Here is a 17648-nt window from a genome sequence, read left to right on the forward strand (position 1 = left end):
CCCGGGCTAAAAGGAGGCTCCAGTTTGGCTCTCAGCATGGCCCGGATCAGCCCCAGGCCGCCTCGGTCTCTCTTTGTGACATGGTGGGTGAGAGAGATCTCCTGGACCCCCAACTCTGAGGGCGTGTCTGGTGCTGGGTTCTGGGCCAACCTGGGGCTGGCGGGTGGCTCCTCGGATCTCACCCCTCTGGTCTCCAATCTTGGGCTCCTTCTACTTCTCCTGTGCTGTTCAGCCCCACCGCCGCCTCCAGCACCTGCCCCTCCTCCCCCGAGTGCCCCCTCCGCCCTCCAGACCACAATAAACACTCCCCACTATAAAAAGTGGCGTGTGCTGTTTTTTTCACGAGGGCTTTTCACGTCTTGGCCTCGCCTTGAAGAGGGGGCCAAGACAGGAGTCCCAAAATAGATGGGAGGGGGACTTACTCGCGACAGGAAATGAGCAGAATGCATAAAATCAGACATGTGTCCTTAATATATGGAAGGGCTCGCCTCAGACGCGTGGACATGTGTATTTATAAGTGCGCAGACAGAAGTTTAAATATTCAGACACATTTTATGATTGTTCTCTGCCCGTCTTCTGGTTAATGGCTCCTCCTGTGCCCACCAATACATCAGTACGGTTGTGTGTATTGAGTCGCGGGCAGGGATGAGGAGGAAGCGAGTGCACAGCCGAGCCCGCCGGAGTACAGTACAGTAAATCGGGACCCTCGGCAGACTGCGCTTCCCGCGCGCCCGCCATGTTGGGGAGCCCTCCCTGCCCCCCGCGCCGGGCTGGGCGGCCGGGGCTCGCCGCCAGCCGGGGGAGGGCCTTTCATAACCCGGAGAATTTTCAAAGTGCGAGGAAGATGATAAGAATAGATTTCTACAAGTCCCGACCACGTGATTGGTGAAATAATTAATTCAGCACGTCCCTTAAGAAACACGGAGTCGTCATTAATCTGCCACGCAAAGGGCTCTCTCCGATTTGGAAAGTGCAGGGATCCCAAGAATATCACCCGCCGAGGGGGGCCGTGCGGCGCCCCCAGCCCTCCACCCTCGGCCCCAGGCGGCGGGCGCGGGAGCGCGGCCGGCAGGTAAATATTTTCGCGACTTTTATTTATTCTGATTTAAATCCTTAATGAACTTAGCTGTCAGGCCACTGACAAATAGTTCCCTTTGCTTCCTGATTTGGAACCGTGCGCCGGCGAGAAGTTGTTAGTGGCTTGGATGGTGACCTTTGGTTCAGCAAAGCTTTGCACTTATGAAAAATTACTGAGAGCCGCCGAGTGTGTGTGTGTGTGTATGTGTGTGTGTATGTGAGTGAGAGAGAGAGAGAGAGAGAGAGAGGGTGTGTGAGGGTGTGCGGGGGGCGAGGGGCGAGGGTGCGCGCGGGCTGCTCAGAGGCGACAGGAGTAGTAAAAACCCGCCCGGCTGGGGGACGCGCCTGGCGCACGCGGGCCGAGGTTGCCCGGTCGCCTGTGTCTACCGGGAACAATGGTCGCTGTCACGGCATCTGCTGCCTATTCTTAAACCGGTGAGAAAAGGCCTCGGCCCTCTTTTCAAGCGAGGGTCGTAAATTTTTCTTTGCGTCATAATGGAAGGCTATAAAATCGAGTTGAAATTTTACCCCAGGCAGGTTTCAACCAACAGATAATGATTTCCGAGTTGCTTCTCCCACTACCCACCCACGCACCCACGCTCTGCTGCTTCTGTCACCGCAGCAAGGAGTTTGCCCGTCTTCCCCTCGATTTTTGTATCTTTAATTTGGGGAGAAGATCTAAAATAAAGGCAGGGAGAAGTCCCCGCCGCCCGAGGAATGGGAGACCCTGGGGTGAGGGGAAGTAGCCTCGGGAGAAGGGAAACGGGGTTGGGGGGGAAGACGCCAGGGTGAGAGGCAGGAGCTGTCTCTCCCGCTGGCTCCAGTTTCAGCCTTTTTTCTCCTGAACTCCAAGGAGCTGCGAGGTCCCACGGACCACTCCACTCCCACCCCACCTTACCCCACCCCCAGCTTGCCGGAGATCTGTGCTGGGGGCAGCAGCGGGCATTCTCCTCCAGCTCGAAACTCCGGCCCTGATGCCGGGGTGGAGGGCCTCTCTTCTTTGCCTCCTTCCCTCTAGTTGGCTTTGAGGATGACATCGGCGAGCTGGGGGGCTGTCTGCGTGTGGTGGTTGTTTTGGGATTATGTGTGTTTTGATTTCTTTTTTTGGTGTGTGTGTATTTCCCCGTCAGGACAGAGACAAAGTTTCCTCCGTTGTGAATTATACATTCAAACAATAACACATTAATTCAATTATTCAAAGATGACAAATGTTTATGTGCTTTGCAAGTGACTCTGGCGCAGATTCCGGGCGCTTTCTCTGAGCTGCTTGCGTTTTTTTCTCAATGAGAATTGGCTGCCCTCCCACCCCCCAACCCCACCCACCCACCCACCCCGACATCTCCTGGTAGGCCCAGAGAGGAACCCACAAAAAACCTCCTCAGCCCCGCCGCCAGCCCGGCAGCCAACAGCCTCCCAAGGCCCGGGCTTGGCGGGCACCGGCCCGGGCTATTTTATCAGTGTGACAATTGCCCGGGTTGGTGTGATAAATCATCGTAAGTAATTCCTGAAAGGGTGCGAGGCTGTTGGGGGCCGGGCGAGGACTGTAAATCTTTCCGGTTTATTGCTCTATGAACATATGCTCCGATTGAAGAAGGCTCAGATCCTTTCCTGGAGACAAATTCCCGCAAAGCAGCCCCCCTCTTTGGCTGGAGATTAACACTTACTGCGGGCCGGCTGCTCGGCCCCTGGCGGGAGGCTAGGGGGCGGGGTCCTCCGGGTGAGGGTGGACTGGGGGCACCCACGGTCCGACTCCAAGAGGCGCCCCGAGTGGGCCTCCAGCCAGGCCGGGCCGGGTGAACAAAGGAGGGGCTCGCTGACAGGTCTGGGGGCTCCAGCCTGTGACCTGTTCTCCGGGACTTTCCCGTGCTTCTGGAGTGGGAATGCGGAGGATCTTACCCCCTTCTCCCTGGCTCTTCCGCGGCTGCCGGGCACATTCGCCTTCGCCTGTCCGAGACCTTGCAAGTGGCGACAGGGCATCTGCTCCGTGCCCGATGCCGCTAAGAAGCAGAGCTGGCTATGAAAGCGAGACTTCGGGGATGGACTGGACACCCCCAGATGGTGCGAGCTTCCGGGGTGCGGGCCGAGTTGGGGTAGTCCCGTGGGGCTCACCGCAAGCCGGGAGCTGGAGGCTGGCTGCTCGCCCTGGCCGGGAGCTTTTAACTCTTCTTCCCGCGGGCAGAATTGTTACCGTAAATTCCACCCAACCACTCGGAGAGTGCTGGAAACCTATCCTGATTTAATATTTCTAAAGTAGAAGCTCCCTCTTCTCCCAGATAAGCCCAGCCAGGACTGATTCGCAGCCCCCCTCGCGTTCTTGGAGGCGCCGCAGGAAGCGGGAAGCCGCGGCCTGGCGGTTGCTGGGCCTGCGGGATCCGTGGGCCCTGCCTGAATCTGGAGGCGCACAGGTCGTGGCAAACAGCGACTCCGCGCCTCGGCGGCTCCAGGCCGCGCAGGACGTGGGTGGAGTTCGCCAGACACAGAGAGGGGAGAACGCTCCGGGTCTCGGCCCGTGCTTCTGCGCCTTTTCTGGCTCTGGAAGTGTAGGCTCATCGGCCGCGTCCGCGGAATGAGCCAAGGCCCCAAACTGTGGTGGTGGTGAAGAGGAGTGTTCCTCGGGGTGACCAGCCTGGTCTGTGGGCTGGAGCCTCTCACCTTAGGGCCGGAGCCTGCGCTGTGCCACAACGTAATTGCCTCCCCGGGGAGGGGAAGAGCGGCGCTTCCGACTAGGCTGCGCCTTGCCCGGGTGCTTGAGGATGCGGAGTACCGGGCGCGGCCGGGGAGCTAGGCGAACCCTGGGCCTCTGATACTCCACAGCTGCCTCCGGAGACGCCCGTAAGAGAGGCAGCCTCTAGAATTTCCAATCCCCGGACCAGCCTGATGGAAGGCTGGGCCAGGGTCAGAGGTCGTGTGGGAAGAGACTCTCAGCGCTCGCATCCCACTGCCGGCGGCCAGGCTGGAGCTAGGTCACTCCCGAGCCGCGGGGATGGGGGCTTTCCTTCCGCCCCATACCCACCCTTGTCTGCCCAAGGGAAGGGACCGCGAGATCCCACGTCTCCTGCCCCTCCTCCCAGCCCCCAGGCCTGGCTGCGCTCCGGGGCTGGATGGCGTGAAAGTTTCAGCCTCAATCAGTACAATCTTCCCTCGGGGTCACGTGAACAAATATGCTCGCATTTGAAGGCAGCGTCTGTATTTGCCGACTATGAGGGGGTTTCCGGGGCTCTCTTCAAATCCAGAAAGGGCCACATTCCGAAAGGAAAACAAACCCCGAGCTCTGGGGGGGCCTGGGAGGGCTGGGCAGGAACCCAGGAGTAGGTGGGGGCGCGGGTGGCAGCCGCTCTGGGCCTGGGAGCGGACAGGCGGGCGGGTGGACCGACGGTCGTGCAGCGCAGGCAAAGCCGGCGCGGGGACTACGAACTCTTTCTTCCTGCGTTTATTGGTAGCTGAACCTCAGTCTGGTTCCGTTCTACCGGGAATTCCGTGTGCTCGGGTATATGGCCGCGTCTTCGAGCGCGCAAGACCAGGGTTGGGACAGTGTTGTCTGCAGACAAAGGGGGAAGGCTAGCTCTGCCCCCCACTGGCGCCCACTCTGAGGCCGAGGACACCAGGTTTATGATAAATTGGGATCCAGGTAAGCAATTGCATGACAAAATGAAATCTTCGGGCACGGGGCTGCTTGCTGCCCTGAGTGGGATACTAAATATGATTTATTTTGTGTAATCTGTGATTTTGATGATTGCCAATTGGTGGGGCAGGACTCGTAGACCTAACTACACTTGTACATGTACATCCAGGACGGTGATTAATCGTAAGGAGGTGCGCTTCGTGGGGATGCTCCCCGCCTACCCAAAGGTTAGAAGGACACACTACCTTGCCAGGCTGGGAAGGTGGCCGGTGGCATTGTGGGGGGAGGTGGCAGTTTGAGGAGAGGGCCGGTGAGGAGGCTGGGAGGCTGGAGGAGGTATTTTGGGGGTAAATGTACAGTTATGAGAACGGGTTGAAAATGAAATGAATAAAAAGAAACTTTTTTTTACACTGTCACTGCCAAAGTAAGATGGAGCATCATATTAATTCCATGTCTTGAGCCGCCTGGCTGGGTGCAGGCAGGTTGATTTATACGTATTTAAAATAAACTGTGTGACCAGCCAGCTCCCTGCATTGTTCTGGGAGCTAGCTCCACATACGTATGCCTTTATCTCTTGCTGTTGGCTTAATATTTTCTTCTTGCGAGGTTAAAGTGCTATTCAAGCTTCTCCCCCAAATTCAGTAGAACCCCCAAACTACCCAAAAGAGTTTGGGAGGCTCCTCCCCCTCACTAATCTGGTTTTTGACTGCGATAGTGGCAGAGAAAAGGTTTAGGGCTTCTGGGTCCTTCACCTCAAAGAACCCAAAATGAAAACTAAATCATATTTTGGTTCCTGCAGCCCATCCATCCTTTTGTTTATTGTGTCCTGTGGCTCCTGGATGTGAGAGGACAGGACAGGTCATCCTGGGTCTTTCCCCGGGGCCAAAGCCTGAGAAAGCCGCTCCATGAGTTGGAGTGAGCGTCTCCATGCTCCTGGGAGCCGCAGGGCAAGGCCAGACTGGGCCTCTGTGGGGAAGGGATCCAGAAAGCAAGGCGCACTCCCTTAGCCTAGGTTGGGACGGGCCCCAGCCGGAGAGGGACCGACTTCCAGGGGTGCTGCCGTCAAAGGAGAGCAGTAAAGTTGTTTTGTCAGTCTCCAGCGCTTGGCTCCATCAGAACTTAAAGTCGCTGAACATTTTTCTTCTCTCGCTGCCTTGGAGCTGCGCGCCTGCCAACTTAGTCAGCTGAATCCAATTACTGCGAGCAGCATTTCATTTGGCCCCATGGAGCACTCACTTATAACTTCCCCGAAAATTTCAATAATCTGCACCAAGGCTCCCTATTCAAAAGACTTTTCCCGGTGGGGGATGGGGTCTAGGGCCAGGTCTGCTGGGGACCAGCTCTTCCTTGACAGCTCTCAGACGGGTCTCCCTCCCTCTTGCTCGCCCAGTTCCTGGCTGTGGAAAGGGTACTTGAGGCTGGTGGCCCAGAGCCAGCCGGATAAAGCCTGCGATTCTGGGCAAGCAGAAGGCTGAAGTTGGTTGGGACTGTGCTGGGTGCTGGGTGGGCTGGGGAAAGAGCGCGGGAGAAGATGGTGGGGGCTCTGGGTAGCCCAACTTTGGCCACCTTGGGGTCCTCTTTACTTTCCCCTTCCCAAGCCTCCTGCGCCCAGAGCGCACTGAGCACCCCAGAACCCCCGGGAGCAAACTTACCCTGTTCCTCCGCGGCTGGGAAAAAATAATCTAGCTACAGCCACGGGGGAATCACGGCACCGGGTGGCCTCCCAATTTAGCCCTTCTTCTGAGGGGAAGCTCCTAATTTTAAAGAACTCTTTTTTTTTTCCAAATAAATAAATAACCAAGCGGCGAAAGTTGACGTCCGCTCACGTGAATGTATCATATAAAGTGGCTTCGGGACCCGCTGATCTGGTCCGAGGGCCTGGGTGCATCGTGCTTCCACCGAGCGGCCCTCCGGGCCGGCTCAGTGGAGTGGAGCCCCTGGGTCTGGGGCTGGCTGGGGAGCTGAAGCCCGGGCGCGATGTTAGGAGCCCTACCAGTACGGGATCTCTCCGAGGCGCTTCCGTTGGGTGTTCATTAAGGGGTGAGTTATTGCCGCCTGAGCCAAAGGTCACTTCAAAGGCTTATGGCTGCGCGCTCTGGTCTTTAGAAGGGCCCTGACGCTTTGTGTGGGGCTTTCCCGGGCGCAGTTTGGTGTTTGCAAACTACTGAGTCGACTAATTGGCACAGGGCAGATGCAAGAGGGGGGATTGCGTCTCTCCTTTCACCTGACCGGGGCGGGCACCCGCTGAGCACAGGCAGTGGTGGGCAGCTTGGTCTGTTTTGGGGTGAGGTGGAAGGGATGTTTGCTTCTTAGGCGGTTTGCAGCCCAAACTCGACCCAATTGTGGGCAGCCCAGGCCAGGAATGTGGTGGGTACCTATTGGAATAAAATAAACTGAGGGAAATCATCGGAGATATAATGTACAAACCAAGAAATAACACCCAGCTCCCTCTTCACTGTGGTTGCCTGTGGGAGCCTTGACTAGGACCCACCCAGGCCCATCTACATATCCACCCTCCTTTTCTGGTGCCCTGTGCTGTAGCCGCCCTCCCATCCCAGTCCTGCACAGTCCCTCCCTTTTGCTCCTAAGAGGGGTGGGCTTGACCTGGGGGATTGGGGAACCTGGGGCGTTTAGGGCTTGTTTGGAGTAGGAGGAGAAGAAATGGCTTCCCTGTGCCTCTGACCCACTTGGCTCACCCCCTGCGGAGGCTCTGGCCCTTGCCTACTGTCCTGCCTCCCACTTCTCCCATGCAGTCAAGGATTTTGGTGTTAGAAGCCACCTGCTCCCCAGGAGCCAACTGAATCTCCTTTCTGCCAGTAAGAAGGTGCCTGGAGTGGCTGCGGACACCATGTAAAATAGTGACATTGATTATGACACCCTTAAAGGGAGTAATGCGTCTCTGCATGTGTTTGTAAGAAAGAACTGGCTGCCACTGAGAGTTTTCCATTTTGTTCCAGATCACCTCAACAGAATAGACTATCAAAAGGAACCCGAAGAGCCTTCATAGAGTTAGAAACAAAATTAGAAAAATCTTTCTTTCTCACACACACACATACATTGTGGTGAGTGGTGTGATTTTTAAAAATAATTTCCACTACATTTCCATTTGTCCTGCAACTCGAGGTAGCCATCTCAGGATTCATACATCAAGACATAAAACAAAGGGCGGCTTTGAAGTGGATCACCTCAGTGTGAACTGCCGCCGGTTACATGATAACCGATCATCGGCCTTCAAATTTATGGCGCTTTAATGGGGTGAGCCCAGTGCCTTAAATGCAGGGCGTATTACGTATTAAGTTATCTGGGCTAAATAAGAGTGATTTAGAAGGCACGTCCAGGGCTTCCCATAGGGCAGAAGAGCTCTGGCTGAGAGATCGGGAGAACGTGGGCGGAAAGCTGCCCCAGCTCTGCGGTAAATACATCCCATTCTGAGCAAACCCGAAAAGTAGCTTCGAAATGAAATCCCGAGGTAGTAAAGCCCACAGGAAGGGAAGAAGCGTTGCTAGCTTCCAGTGAATTAATGGGGATGCCCAGCAATATTGGTGTCCGCCAGAAAGAGATCTGTGGGTTTCCAAGGCCCTGATTTAGGCAAAACAGAGAGGAACCGAGGCCAGCTCGAACCTTAGAAAAAATTGAGAGGAACAGAAGCAACCGGCACTCCAACGCCTCCCCCTTCTCTTTCAAGTCTCACGGTCTAACTCTACCCGTCCGGGATTCACGACGATCGCGGCGCTAGTCACAGCCCAACGACTGCAGCCGTCTCTCTCCCCAGTCCCCTCGGCCTTTGCGCCGCCACCGCGGGCGGCGGGCGAACAGCGCGGGGCCGGCCTCCGCGCGTCCGGCGAGCCTCCCGGCCTCCCGAGGCCGCGGAGGGCGGCAGGTCTTCGGCCCCCGGCCAGGCTACGCACGTCCCGTCCCGCGTCCGGCCGCCGAGCAGAGCTGCTCCAAGAGGCCGGTACCGGCCACTTTATATAATCCCCCGGCTCGCGGGGCGCGGGGCCGGGAAAAGTGCGGAGCAGGGAATTCTTTTGCTGCGCTTCCTCCTACGCGGAGCCTGTTTTCCACTTCTGAAAAGTGCCAGGCCTTGGGAAGTGTTTTTCTTTTCATTCCTTACTGAAGCGTTTACTGCAGCCGTGCTCGCAGTCATAAATTTTGCTACAAACCACAATGACAGGTGCATTGATATGCACCGTGAGAGCTCCAGCTGCTTAATAACTCCGTCCCCCGGCCGCTGTGAGCGCCTTTTATTTATTCGGTATCATATTTAGGTATTGATCCGGGGCAGAATTAAGTGCAGTGAGCAGGCATCAGGGTTCGGCTGTTTCGGAGGCGCGGCGGGTGCGGTGGGCCACCACGGCCCGGGGAACGGGCGGTGGTCGCTCCGAGGCCGCCTTCCTTCCGGCTGGGGACCGTATGGCCTTGCATTCCCGGCCTGCGGTTGGGCCTCGGAGCTGAGCTGGGCAAATTCCCGGGACCACGAGAAAGAACCAGCCAAATCCCGTTTGGTGCCCCTTCCCCAGGAGGAGCCGGGGATGGTGCCGGCGGGGTTCTGGGGAGGCTGCCTCGGCCGGTGTTCCGGGCCGGGGGGCTGGGGGGCCGGGGGGGGGGCTGCTGGTTGTAGGGTGGGAGCAGGATTGGGAGGTAGAGGGGAGGAGGAGAGGAAAGGGCAGCTGAGGACTTCGAAAACCACCCCTCCCCCTACGCGAGTTAGTCTTCACCCCAAGGCATTTGGGTCCGGGGGCCCAAATGAGCAGAGGTACCAAAGGGCGAGAAAAGAAAGCCTTAAAAGGGGGGGAGATCGAAAAGATGAGCCACTGAACAGTTGACCATTGTCCAAGTGATTTATGACCCGTTCCTGCTTCTTAGGTTCAAGCAGAGTTCACAAGGAGTAGCGATTTCTGGAAAGAAATAAGCTTTTTTTTTTTTTTTAAACCAGTTTTGTAACAATATCCTCAGGTTCTGTTTTAGGAAAGATGACTTTTTTTGGGCTCTACATTTTGGGGGTGGGGGAGAGGCTGCAAAGCCCTTTTCAGTGAGGAGAGAGCTACTGCCCTTGCCTCTGGGAAGTTGGACATTTGGGTGGTGGATCATCACTGAGTGACCCTTGAAATTCCTTAAGACAATGAAAACAGAAGTGGGAGAACAGACTGTGCTTATTCATGGAGCTTCCCAGTGTTTGCACTTTTGAGGTACATGCACAGAGCTTTGTCTAGGAATATGCCATAGGAACAAATATATATGTAAAGCTATCTGTTTCAAAGACTTGGTCAGTTCCTAAGGAAGCTATTTTAATGTGACTGGTCTACCTATCAAGATAAACTTGGTCATCCTGGGAGGCAAGGGGGGGATGTTTTGCTTGCACTGCTGTAAATGGAGTGACAGAGAAACAGCAGCGAGTTCTGGTGGTCTGAGTGTCAAATGTGACCATTTTGACATCCAGAGGGCCCAAGGTTTAAGACTGGAAGCAGGATCCCAGAAAAGTCCAGAGATTTAACCAAATTCAGAGTACATGTAGTCCTTTGGCCTGTGGGCAAATAAATATTAGTCACAGGATGAGGATGTAGCTGTCCATTTAATATTCAGTAACTTTAATAGTCAGAGAATGATACAGAAAATGAATGAAAGATTAAGACCAGCTTTGTTTGGTAGATATCCTAATTACATAAGTTGAAGAACAACATTAGAAACTATTCCTAAAACATTACATCCTCGTATTCTGTTATTCCATTGAGAAGGGTCTTTCTCTTATCAAGATTAATGGCATATTCACTTTTATTTGAAAACAAAATGGGCAACTATACTACCAAATAAAGGCTAATATGAAGAATTTTAAAAATTGAGTTAGGCTGTTTGGTGAAAGTGTAGGGGAAATGAGTAAATGGAGGAGTGGTTTTACTACTAGTGGTCAAATCCATTAGGCTACATAAGTTGTCTAGATAATGTGGTCCATCATGATGTCCCTGATGGAAACCAGGGAGTTCGGGGGAAGGAAAGCTGCCTGAAAGATGAGATCAAGAATTCAGACCTGGGAGCTGACCTATGAGTTTTCTTTATCAAGCAGATGAAAGTGGTTGAATGGTATTAGTTATACTTTAACTCATCAGGGGCTTTCAGGAGAAGCGGGGGGCGGGTGAGAAGGTAAGCCCCCCATCAAGAGTCAGAGGACACAAAAGCGGTAGAATTTTTCTTAGTTTTTTTCCTTCTTCTTCTAATTCTGGGCCCATTCATCATGCCAAGAGAGGTTCTCTCATTGGTTGTAGATTGGGTGGGAGGTGGGGTGGAATGGATGATCCAGAGCAGAGGTCAATAGTAGTATCTATTTATACAATGGATGCAGGATTAAAATGATAGAGTTATAACATAAAGCATTTTTCATTTGCCCATGCTCCATGCATTTCAAATTCTAAATCTCTTCACTCATTTCCAGTGGTATCAATTTAAAAGTAGTGGAGGACAAAGTTAAGCATCTAGAAAAATGTAGACCAAAGAGAAGAAACTTTTCTAGCCTCAAAATAAGTCTGGGAGTCTTTAAGTCCTCTTCTTGGCTTTTATCTCCTAGTAGATTTCACAGTGCTGACCCATGAGCTAACCGGGCAATTCTCACCCAGTCACTGGAGAGTGGACTATCTGCGTCTCCGTGAAAGATGCTGTGATTTTGAAACCAGGTGGGGGAGATACTTTTTTTTGAGAGCTCTGGCTTTTCTGAGTGTTATAGGGCTTTCTTTTGCCCATCAAAACCCTGGGATGATCTAATGAATGACTGATCCATTTATTCATTCACTCATTCAACAAGCATTTACTGCACTTGCTACATGTGGTGCACTGGGCTGGATGTTAGGAATACGCAGGTGAATAAGACACAGTCCCTTCCTGCCAAAAGCTCAAAGTCTAGTGGGAGAATCAGTCATTAAAATGCATCAGGCCATAAATGCTCTTCTATGTAGTTTCAAAGGCTAAATTGACAATCTTGGAGAAAGAAAATTGTATATGGAAAAAAAAAAGCCCCTTCCCTTGGATAAAGGAAACTCTTTTTTGTGTGTTTATGAGAAATTCCTTCTGACTTTTCCAAGGGTTCAAATAAGTTGAACTTTATAAAATCTCAGATCCTCCTACTATTAAGTTGGTGGGAAGCAGAGAGCCTGGGCTAGTCCTTCTATACTGACTGGTCTTGCCAATGACAGTCCCTCTGGGGCCTCTCATTTTTCTTCTTTGCAGGTTGTCTGGAGCCTGGAGCTGCCCCAGCTCTCTCAGGATTTGGCAGACATTGGAGGTGGTGGTGAAGGAGAGAGTGGTGGTCAATGTTATTTGAGCAGGGTCCGCAGGCCCCGGAGCTTCCTGAGTACGCGATGCAGAAGGCTGCTTACTATGAAAGCCCAGGACTCTTCGGAGGCTATGGCTACAGCAAAGCGGCTGACACGTATGGCTATAGTGCCCCCCATCAGCCTTATCCACCCCCTGCTGCTGCCAACTCCCTGGACACTGATTACCCGGGCTCTGCCTGCTCCATCCAGAGCTCTGCACCTCTGCCAGCCCCAGCCCACAAGGGGGCTGAACTCAATGGAAGCTGCATGCGGCCTGGCACTGGGAACAGTCAGGGAGGTGGGGGTGGCAGCCAGCCTCCTGGTCTGAACTCAGAGCAGCAGCCGCCACCACCCCCTCCTCCCCCACCAGCCCTGCCCCCATCCTCGCCCACCAACCCTGGAGGTGGAGTACCTGCCAAGAAGGCCAAGGGTGGGCCCACTGCTTCTGGCTCCTCAGCCACCATCAGCAAGCAGATCTTTCCCTGGATGAAAGAGTCCCGACAGAACTCCAAGCAGAAGAACAGCTGTGCCACTGCAGGTAGCTCTCTGAGGGGGCTCATGCCTGGGCTAAGTGCCCCGGCCTGACCCCAAGAAACTAGCTCGCCTAGGAATTAAGAGGCTCAGGGCTGGAAGTGCAACTGTGGAGGCCATATGTGTAAACTCCTCATGCAGAAAAAAAAGGTGTTTTTTTTTTTGGCTGTGCTGCGCAGTCTGAGGGATCTCAGTTTCCTGACCGGGGATTGCAGAGATTGAACCCTGGCCACGGCGGTGGAAGTGCCGAATCCTAACCACTAGACCACCAGGGAACTCCCTGTTCTTTCTTTTTAGTGTCTCTGATTGTGGTCATATCCTTACAGTGACAGGGTGCTCACGTCCATTCCAGGCTGCTGGCGTCATTGCTGGACATGTCTCATAGTTACTCATAGACAGCTCTTCCTTATACTGCCCTAATATCTGCTCTCCTGGGCTGCTGGTCATAACTCAACTCCTTCTTCCAGCCAACAGCTCTTCAAAACTTGAAGACAGATACTATGATCCAGGTGGTTATATAGCCCATATCACATGATTCCCACTCGCTTAAATTAATAAGAACTAAAGTCTATGGAATGCTATGTTAAGAACCATGTTCAGTGCTTTACAAACATTGTCTAATTTCATTTTCCAAAGAACCCTTTGAGGTAGGTATATGATAAAACACCCATCAGGAAACTGTTAGAGATGATAAGTCACTTGCCCAAGATAACAAAACTACAAAATGGCACACCTGGGGAATTCTCTGGCAGTTCAGTGGTTAGGACTTCTCACTTTCACTGCCGAGGGCACAGGTTCAATCCCTGGTTGGGGAACTAAGAGCCTGCAAGCTGTGAGGCCTGGCCACCCCAACCCCCCCCCCCCGCCCAAACAATAAAAACAAGAACAAAAAACAAAACAAAAAACCCCAAATGACACACCGGAATCCAACGAGGGTCTGCAAAGAATAACCATGGGGCTCTACTTAGCCCACCCCAGCTCAGTTCTCCCCATCCCATTAAATCCCGAATGTGGAGGCACATATCCTAAGGGAAGAGGATGTACTCTGAAACAGGAGCAGCCTTGGGTTTTTCTCTCTGGAAAAGGAGACCCTGGAGTTGAGAATGTTTCCCGTAGGTCCATTTAGGGGGTGTGGAAGAAGACAGGTAGGGCCAGGAGCTCTGAGGCCTTCTCTGTGCTCAGCCTGTTTGGTTCCTGAACTTTTCTGGCCTTGTGTTCTCTGAGGTACTTTCTCTTCAGGTAGATGAACTTGCTCCCAGCCCCAGGGCTAGCTTGAGGCCTGGGATGTAGTTAGCTTGTAGTCCGCTCTCTGGTTTGCCTGCTGCTCTCTGGGCTGCTGCTCCTAGGGGGAAAGTGTCTTCAAGTCTTCAAGCTCCTTCTCCTCCTGCCCCTCCTTCTCAGTTGCACACCCAGGCCCTCCCTCCCAGGAGAAATCCATTTGTCTTCCCAGGGAGGGAATGGACAATCTGCTGAGAGGTGGCAGGGGTGGTGGAAACCAGGGCTGAGGCTGCTGCTCCTAGCATTGCAGTATTCAAAATATGCCCAGCCTGGTCTTGGATCCTCTAAAACTCTGGGGCTGTATTTTTATGGTTTGTCACCTCCCTGCATTTGGGTATTGAGCTCGTGGGTGCAGCTGAGCTGGAGTGAGGTGCCAGGATCTCCACCCTCATTCGGTGCTTGGGGTGCTTTGCCCAGGAGCCAGACTCTGAGCAAGGCAGTTTGGGGCTGCCTCCAACCTCACCCCCAGCAACCCACTTCCCAGCTGTATGTTCAAAGAAGTCTGGCCCTGCTTTGACACGGGGAAGGGCTTACCAGCTGCTACTAGTCTCTCATTAAACTCCTCCTCAGCCTCTGGGACGAGATGATGGGCTAGGCTGAAGGGGAGGGGGTGGGCAGAATGAGTTGGCCTTCAGAAGGCGGATGGGAGTTTCAGGTGCCACTGAGAGGTAGGCCTGGGGCCTTTGAGTTCTTGGAATCTCACCTCTCAAACGCCCCTCCCCCGCTCCAGCCGTGATTAAGGTGGGGTGGGGGGAGGAAGAGGAAGGAGCCTGGGAAGCACCTCTCTCCGGCCCAGGGTGTCCCCACCTCTCCCGCTCAGCGTACCCTCTCTCTCCCTCCTTGCCCAGGAGAGAGCTGCGAGGACAAGAGCCCACCGGGCCCAGCGTCCAAGCGGGTGCGCACGGCGTACACAAGTGCACAGCTGGTGGAGCTGGAGAAGGAATTCCACTTCAACCGCTACTTGTGCCGGCCACGCCGCGTGGAGATGGCCAACCTGCTGAACCTCACTGAGCGGCAGATCAAGATCTGGTTCCAGAACCGGCGCATGAAGTACAAGAAGGACCAGAAGGCCAAGGGTATCTTGCACTCGCCGGCCGGTCAGTCCCCGGAGCGCAGCCCGCCGCTCGGCGGCGCCGCGGGCCACGTGGCCTACTCGGGCCAGCTGCCACCCGTGCCCGGCTTGGCCTACGACGCGCCTTCGCCGCCCGCCTTCGCCAAATCTCAGCCCAACATGTACGGCCTGGCTGCCTACACGGCGCCGCTCAGCAGCTGCCTGCCGCAGCAGAAGCGCTACGCGGCGCCCGAATTCGAGCCCCACCCCATGGCGAGCAACGGCGGCGGCTTCGCCAGCGCCAACCTGCAGGGCAGCCCGGTGTACGTGGGCGGCAACTTCGTCGACTCCATGGCTCCCGCATCCGGGCCTGTCTTCAACCTGGGCCACCTCTCGCACCCATCTTCAGCCAGCGTGGACTACAGCTGCGCCGCGCAGATTCCCGGCAATCACCACCACGGACCGTGTGACCCTCATCCCACCTACACAGATCTCTCGGCCCACCACTCGTCTCAGGGACGCCTGCCCGAGGCCCCCAAACTGACGCATCTGTAGCGGCGGCCACCGGCCCGAACTCGCGGCGCGATTACCTCTTTTGCTTGGGTGGCGGGGGTGGCGGGCGGGGCCCGCGGGGCAGCTCGGTGACCCCTCCCTCGCTCTGGCCCGGTCGCTGCCTTCCGGTCTCGGGCCAACAGCGGCCGAGGCGCAGGCGTCTGGGCCTCCTCTCCAGGCTCGCCCTGCTTTGGGTGACTCGCCAAGGATTCTCCTCTGTAAGCCTGACAGTGCCACATAACTGCGGACCGAGGGACTCTAATCTGGTAATGGTGTCCCGAAGGTAAGTCTGAGATCCATCGGCGGCGCGCCCTGCAGAGGGTCCAGAACCCGGAGAGTCCGGGCATGGCCCGCGTCTAGTTTAGTTGCGGAGACCTTAATTTATATGCTTCTTCCCGTCCCGTAAGGATTGCATCGGACTCAACGATCTGTATTTATTATTTGAAGCGAGTCATTTCGTTTTCCTGATTATTTATCCTCGTCTTAATGTATTTATGTGTATATCTGTAGAATTCTCCAGCCGAGCTTAGGAACGCGCTCCCAGGCCGCGGGGGCCACATTTCACCTCTTTAGTCCCCTTGGTCTGAACTAGTTGAGAGAGTAGTTTTGAACAGTTGTAACCGTGGCTGGTGTGTGTAGTTGATGTAAAGGATTAAGACCGCAAATTGTCCTTCACGGGTAGAGTCAGGCGGCCCCATGGCGTGGCACGACACCCGTTTTTCTCTTCCCAATAGCCACAGCCCTCACCACTCGACACAGTTTATTGATTTCAAATTGTCTGGTACTATTTGAACAAATATTTAGAATAAAAAATTTCTCAGTCTGAAGTGTATCTGTGTTAATCACGCACACTTGCAAGTAGATCACTGTACCTTTACCTTGCGCACAATCCCGGTGGAAGGCCCCCCCAGTAGGCTGACCCTTTGAAATATTTTTTCCACTTATTTGGAATCCAGTACACAAGTTGGTTCTGGGGATAGATACTTGATTACCTTCCAGCTATTGACTTTAGGTTGTGTGTGTGTGTGGGGGGGGAATATTTGAGGATGCAAACCTAGAAATGTTCTGTGTGGGATGATCTGGGTAGGGTGTTTCACTGCTGCCTGTTTTGCTGTTTCTATCGCCCTCTTTCTAGACACAAATCCACTTTTTTAGATTGCACTTACATTGGGGAGGCCAGAGCTCACGTTTCTGCGCTACGTAGTAAAAAATGAACTTTGAAAGAAAACTGACAATCAAAGACACAAGAGAAGTCATAAGAAGAACTGAGCTATGAAAAAGCTAAGATGCAGAAAAAGAAATAATCATTTGAAGCCATGCACCTAAGCTTTTTCTCTAGGAAATTCTGTCATGATTTTTTCCTTATAGAAGTCAGTAGTTCATTTCTCAAGAAGACAAACGTTCCCCGTGATGTAAAGTAATAAAAGTTTCATTAATGGAACATAACAAGTATAAACACTTTGTTCACTCCTGCTTCTTTGTACAAAATGGGCAAAATGTCTTCGAGGATTTATAACCATTTTGTAAATATTAGTGTGGTTTTAGCTGGGGAGCACTACTTACACCCGCTTCTCTAGAAGGAGGCACTCGGAGAACGCCTTCAGATAAGGTTCAGTTCTTTTGTATTTCAGCAAAGTGGGCCCACGCATCTCTATTTGGTTTGACAAATAATGCAACTCCTACTACATCCCCGGTGACACGAGGTGACATTCCTATTGTGTGGAAATAATTTAACTTCTAATCTTCTGGTGGAACAACAATCGTTTCTATTTGGATGTTTGTGTTTCGCTAAATAGTGATGGCTGAAAATAATATTTAGTTTCCTTGTTCCTCTGTGCTGTTTTTAAAATGGCATGTTAGATTGGGGGTGGGAGGGGATTATCCTTTTTGCTAAATTTCACTTCATCCGAGCAGGTTTAAAGTATACATGTTGTAGAAGTGTATCAACAGAATAAATGACTTCAATTGAAGGGATATTTTACCCACTTTCAAGGCTTAAAATTGTTTTTCTGTGAAATTTGCATCCATAGGCAGAATTTCTAATTGTCTTGTAAGAAATTATTTTTTAAAGCTATTAGGGAAATCAAAGAAGAGCTTGCTGCCTTGCAGGGATTACAACAACCCTTCTTAACTGGCTAAATATTAAACAGATGAATTGTCAGGCTGTTTAGATTCAGCCCGGTTTTCCCTCATCTCCTCTTCCCACCATAAATAATAATAAAAATACATAATGCAT

General features: G+C 53.2%; 1 protein-coding gene across 6 annotated transcripts in view; it reads left to right on the forward strand.

Moving 5' to 3' along the window:
- HOXD3 (homeobox D3) overlaps positions 1-16458 on the forward strand; it is a 36335-nt gene extending 19877 nt beyond the window's left edge. For 3 of the 6 annotated variants that reach the window (XM_060106964.1, XM_060106961.1, XM_060106963.1), the window contains 2 exons: positions 11915-12538; positions 14658-16458. In XM_060106964.1, the coding sequence (XP_059962947.1) occupies positions 11998-12538; positions 14658-15415 (1299 nt within the window). In that variant the 5' untranslated portion in view covers positions 11915-11997 and the 3' untranslated portion in view covers positions 15416-16458. Of the gene's footprint in view, positions 1-949; positions 1073-11258; positions 11365-11914; positions 12539-14657 lie in introns of those variants that run through there. The other 3 variants (XM_060106962.1, XM_060106960.1, XM_060106965.1) reach the window with 3 other exon arrangements.
- Positions 16459-17648: the final 1190 nt, after the last annotated feature.

Source organism: Mesoplodon densirostris, chromosome 8 (genome assembly GCF_025265405.1).
Source record: "Mesoplodon densirostris isolate mMesDen1 chromosome 8, mMesDen1 primary haplotype, whole genome shotgun sequence".
Lineage (NCBI taxonomy): Eukaryota > Metazoa > Chordata > Mammalia > Artiodactyla > Ziphiidae > Mesoplodon > Mesoplodon densirostris.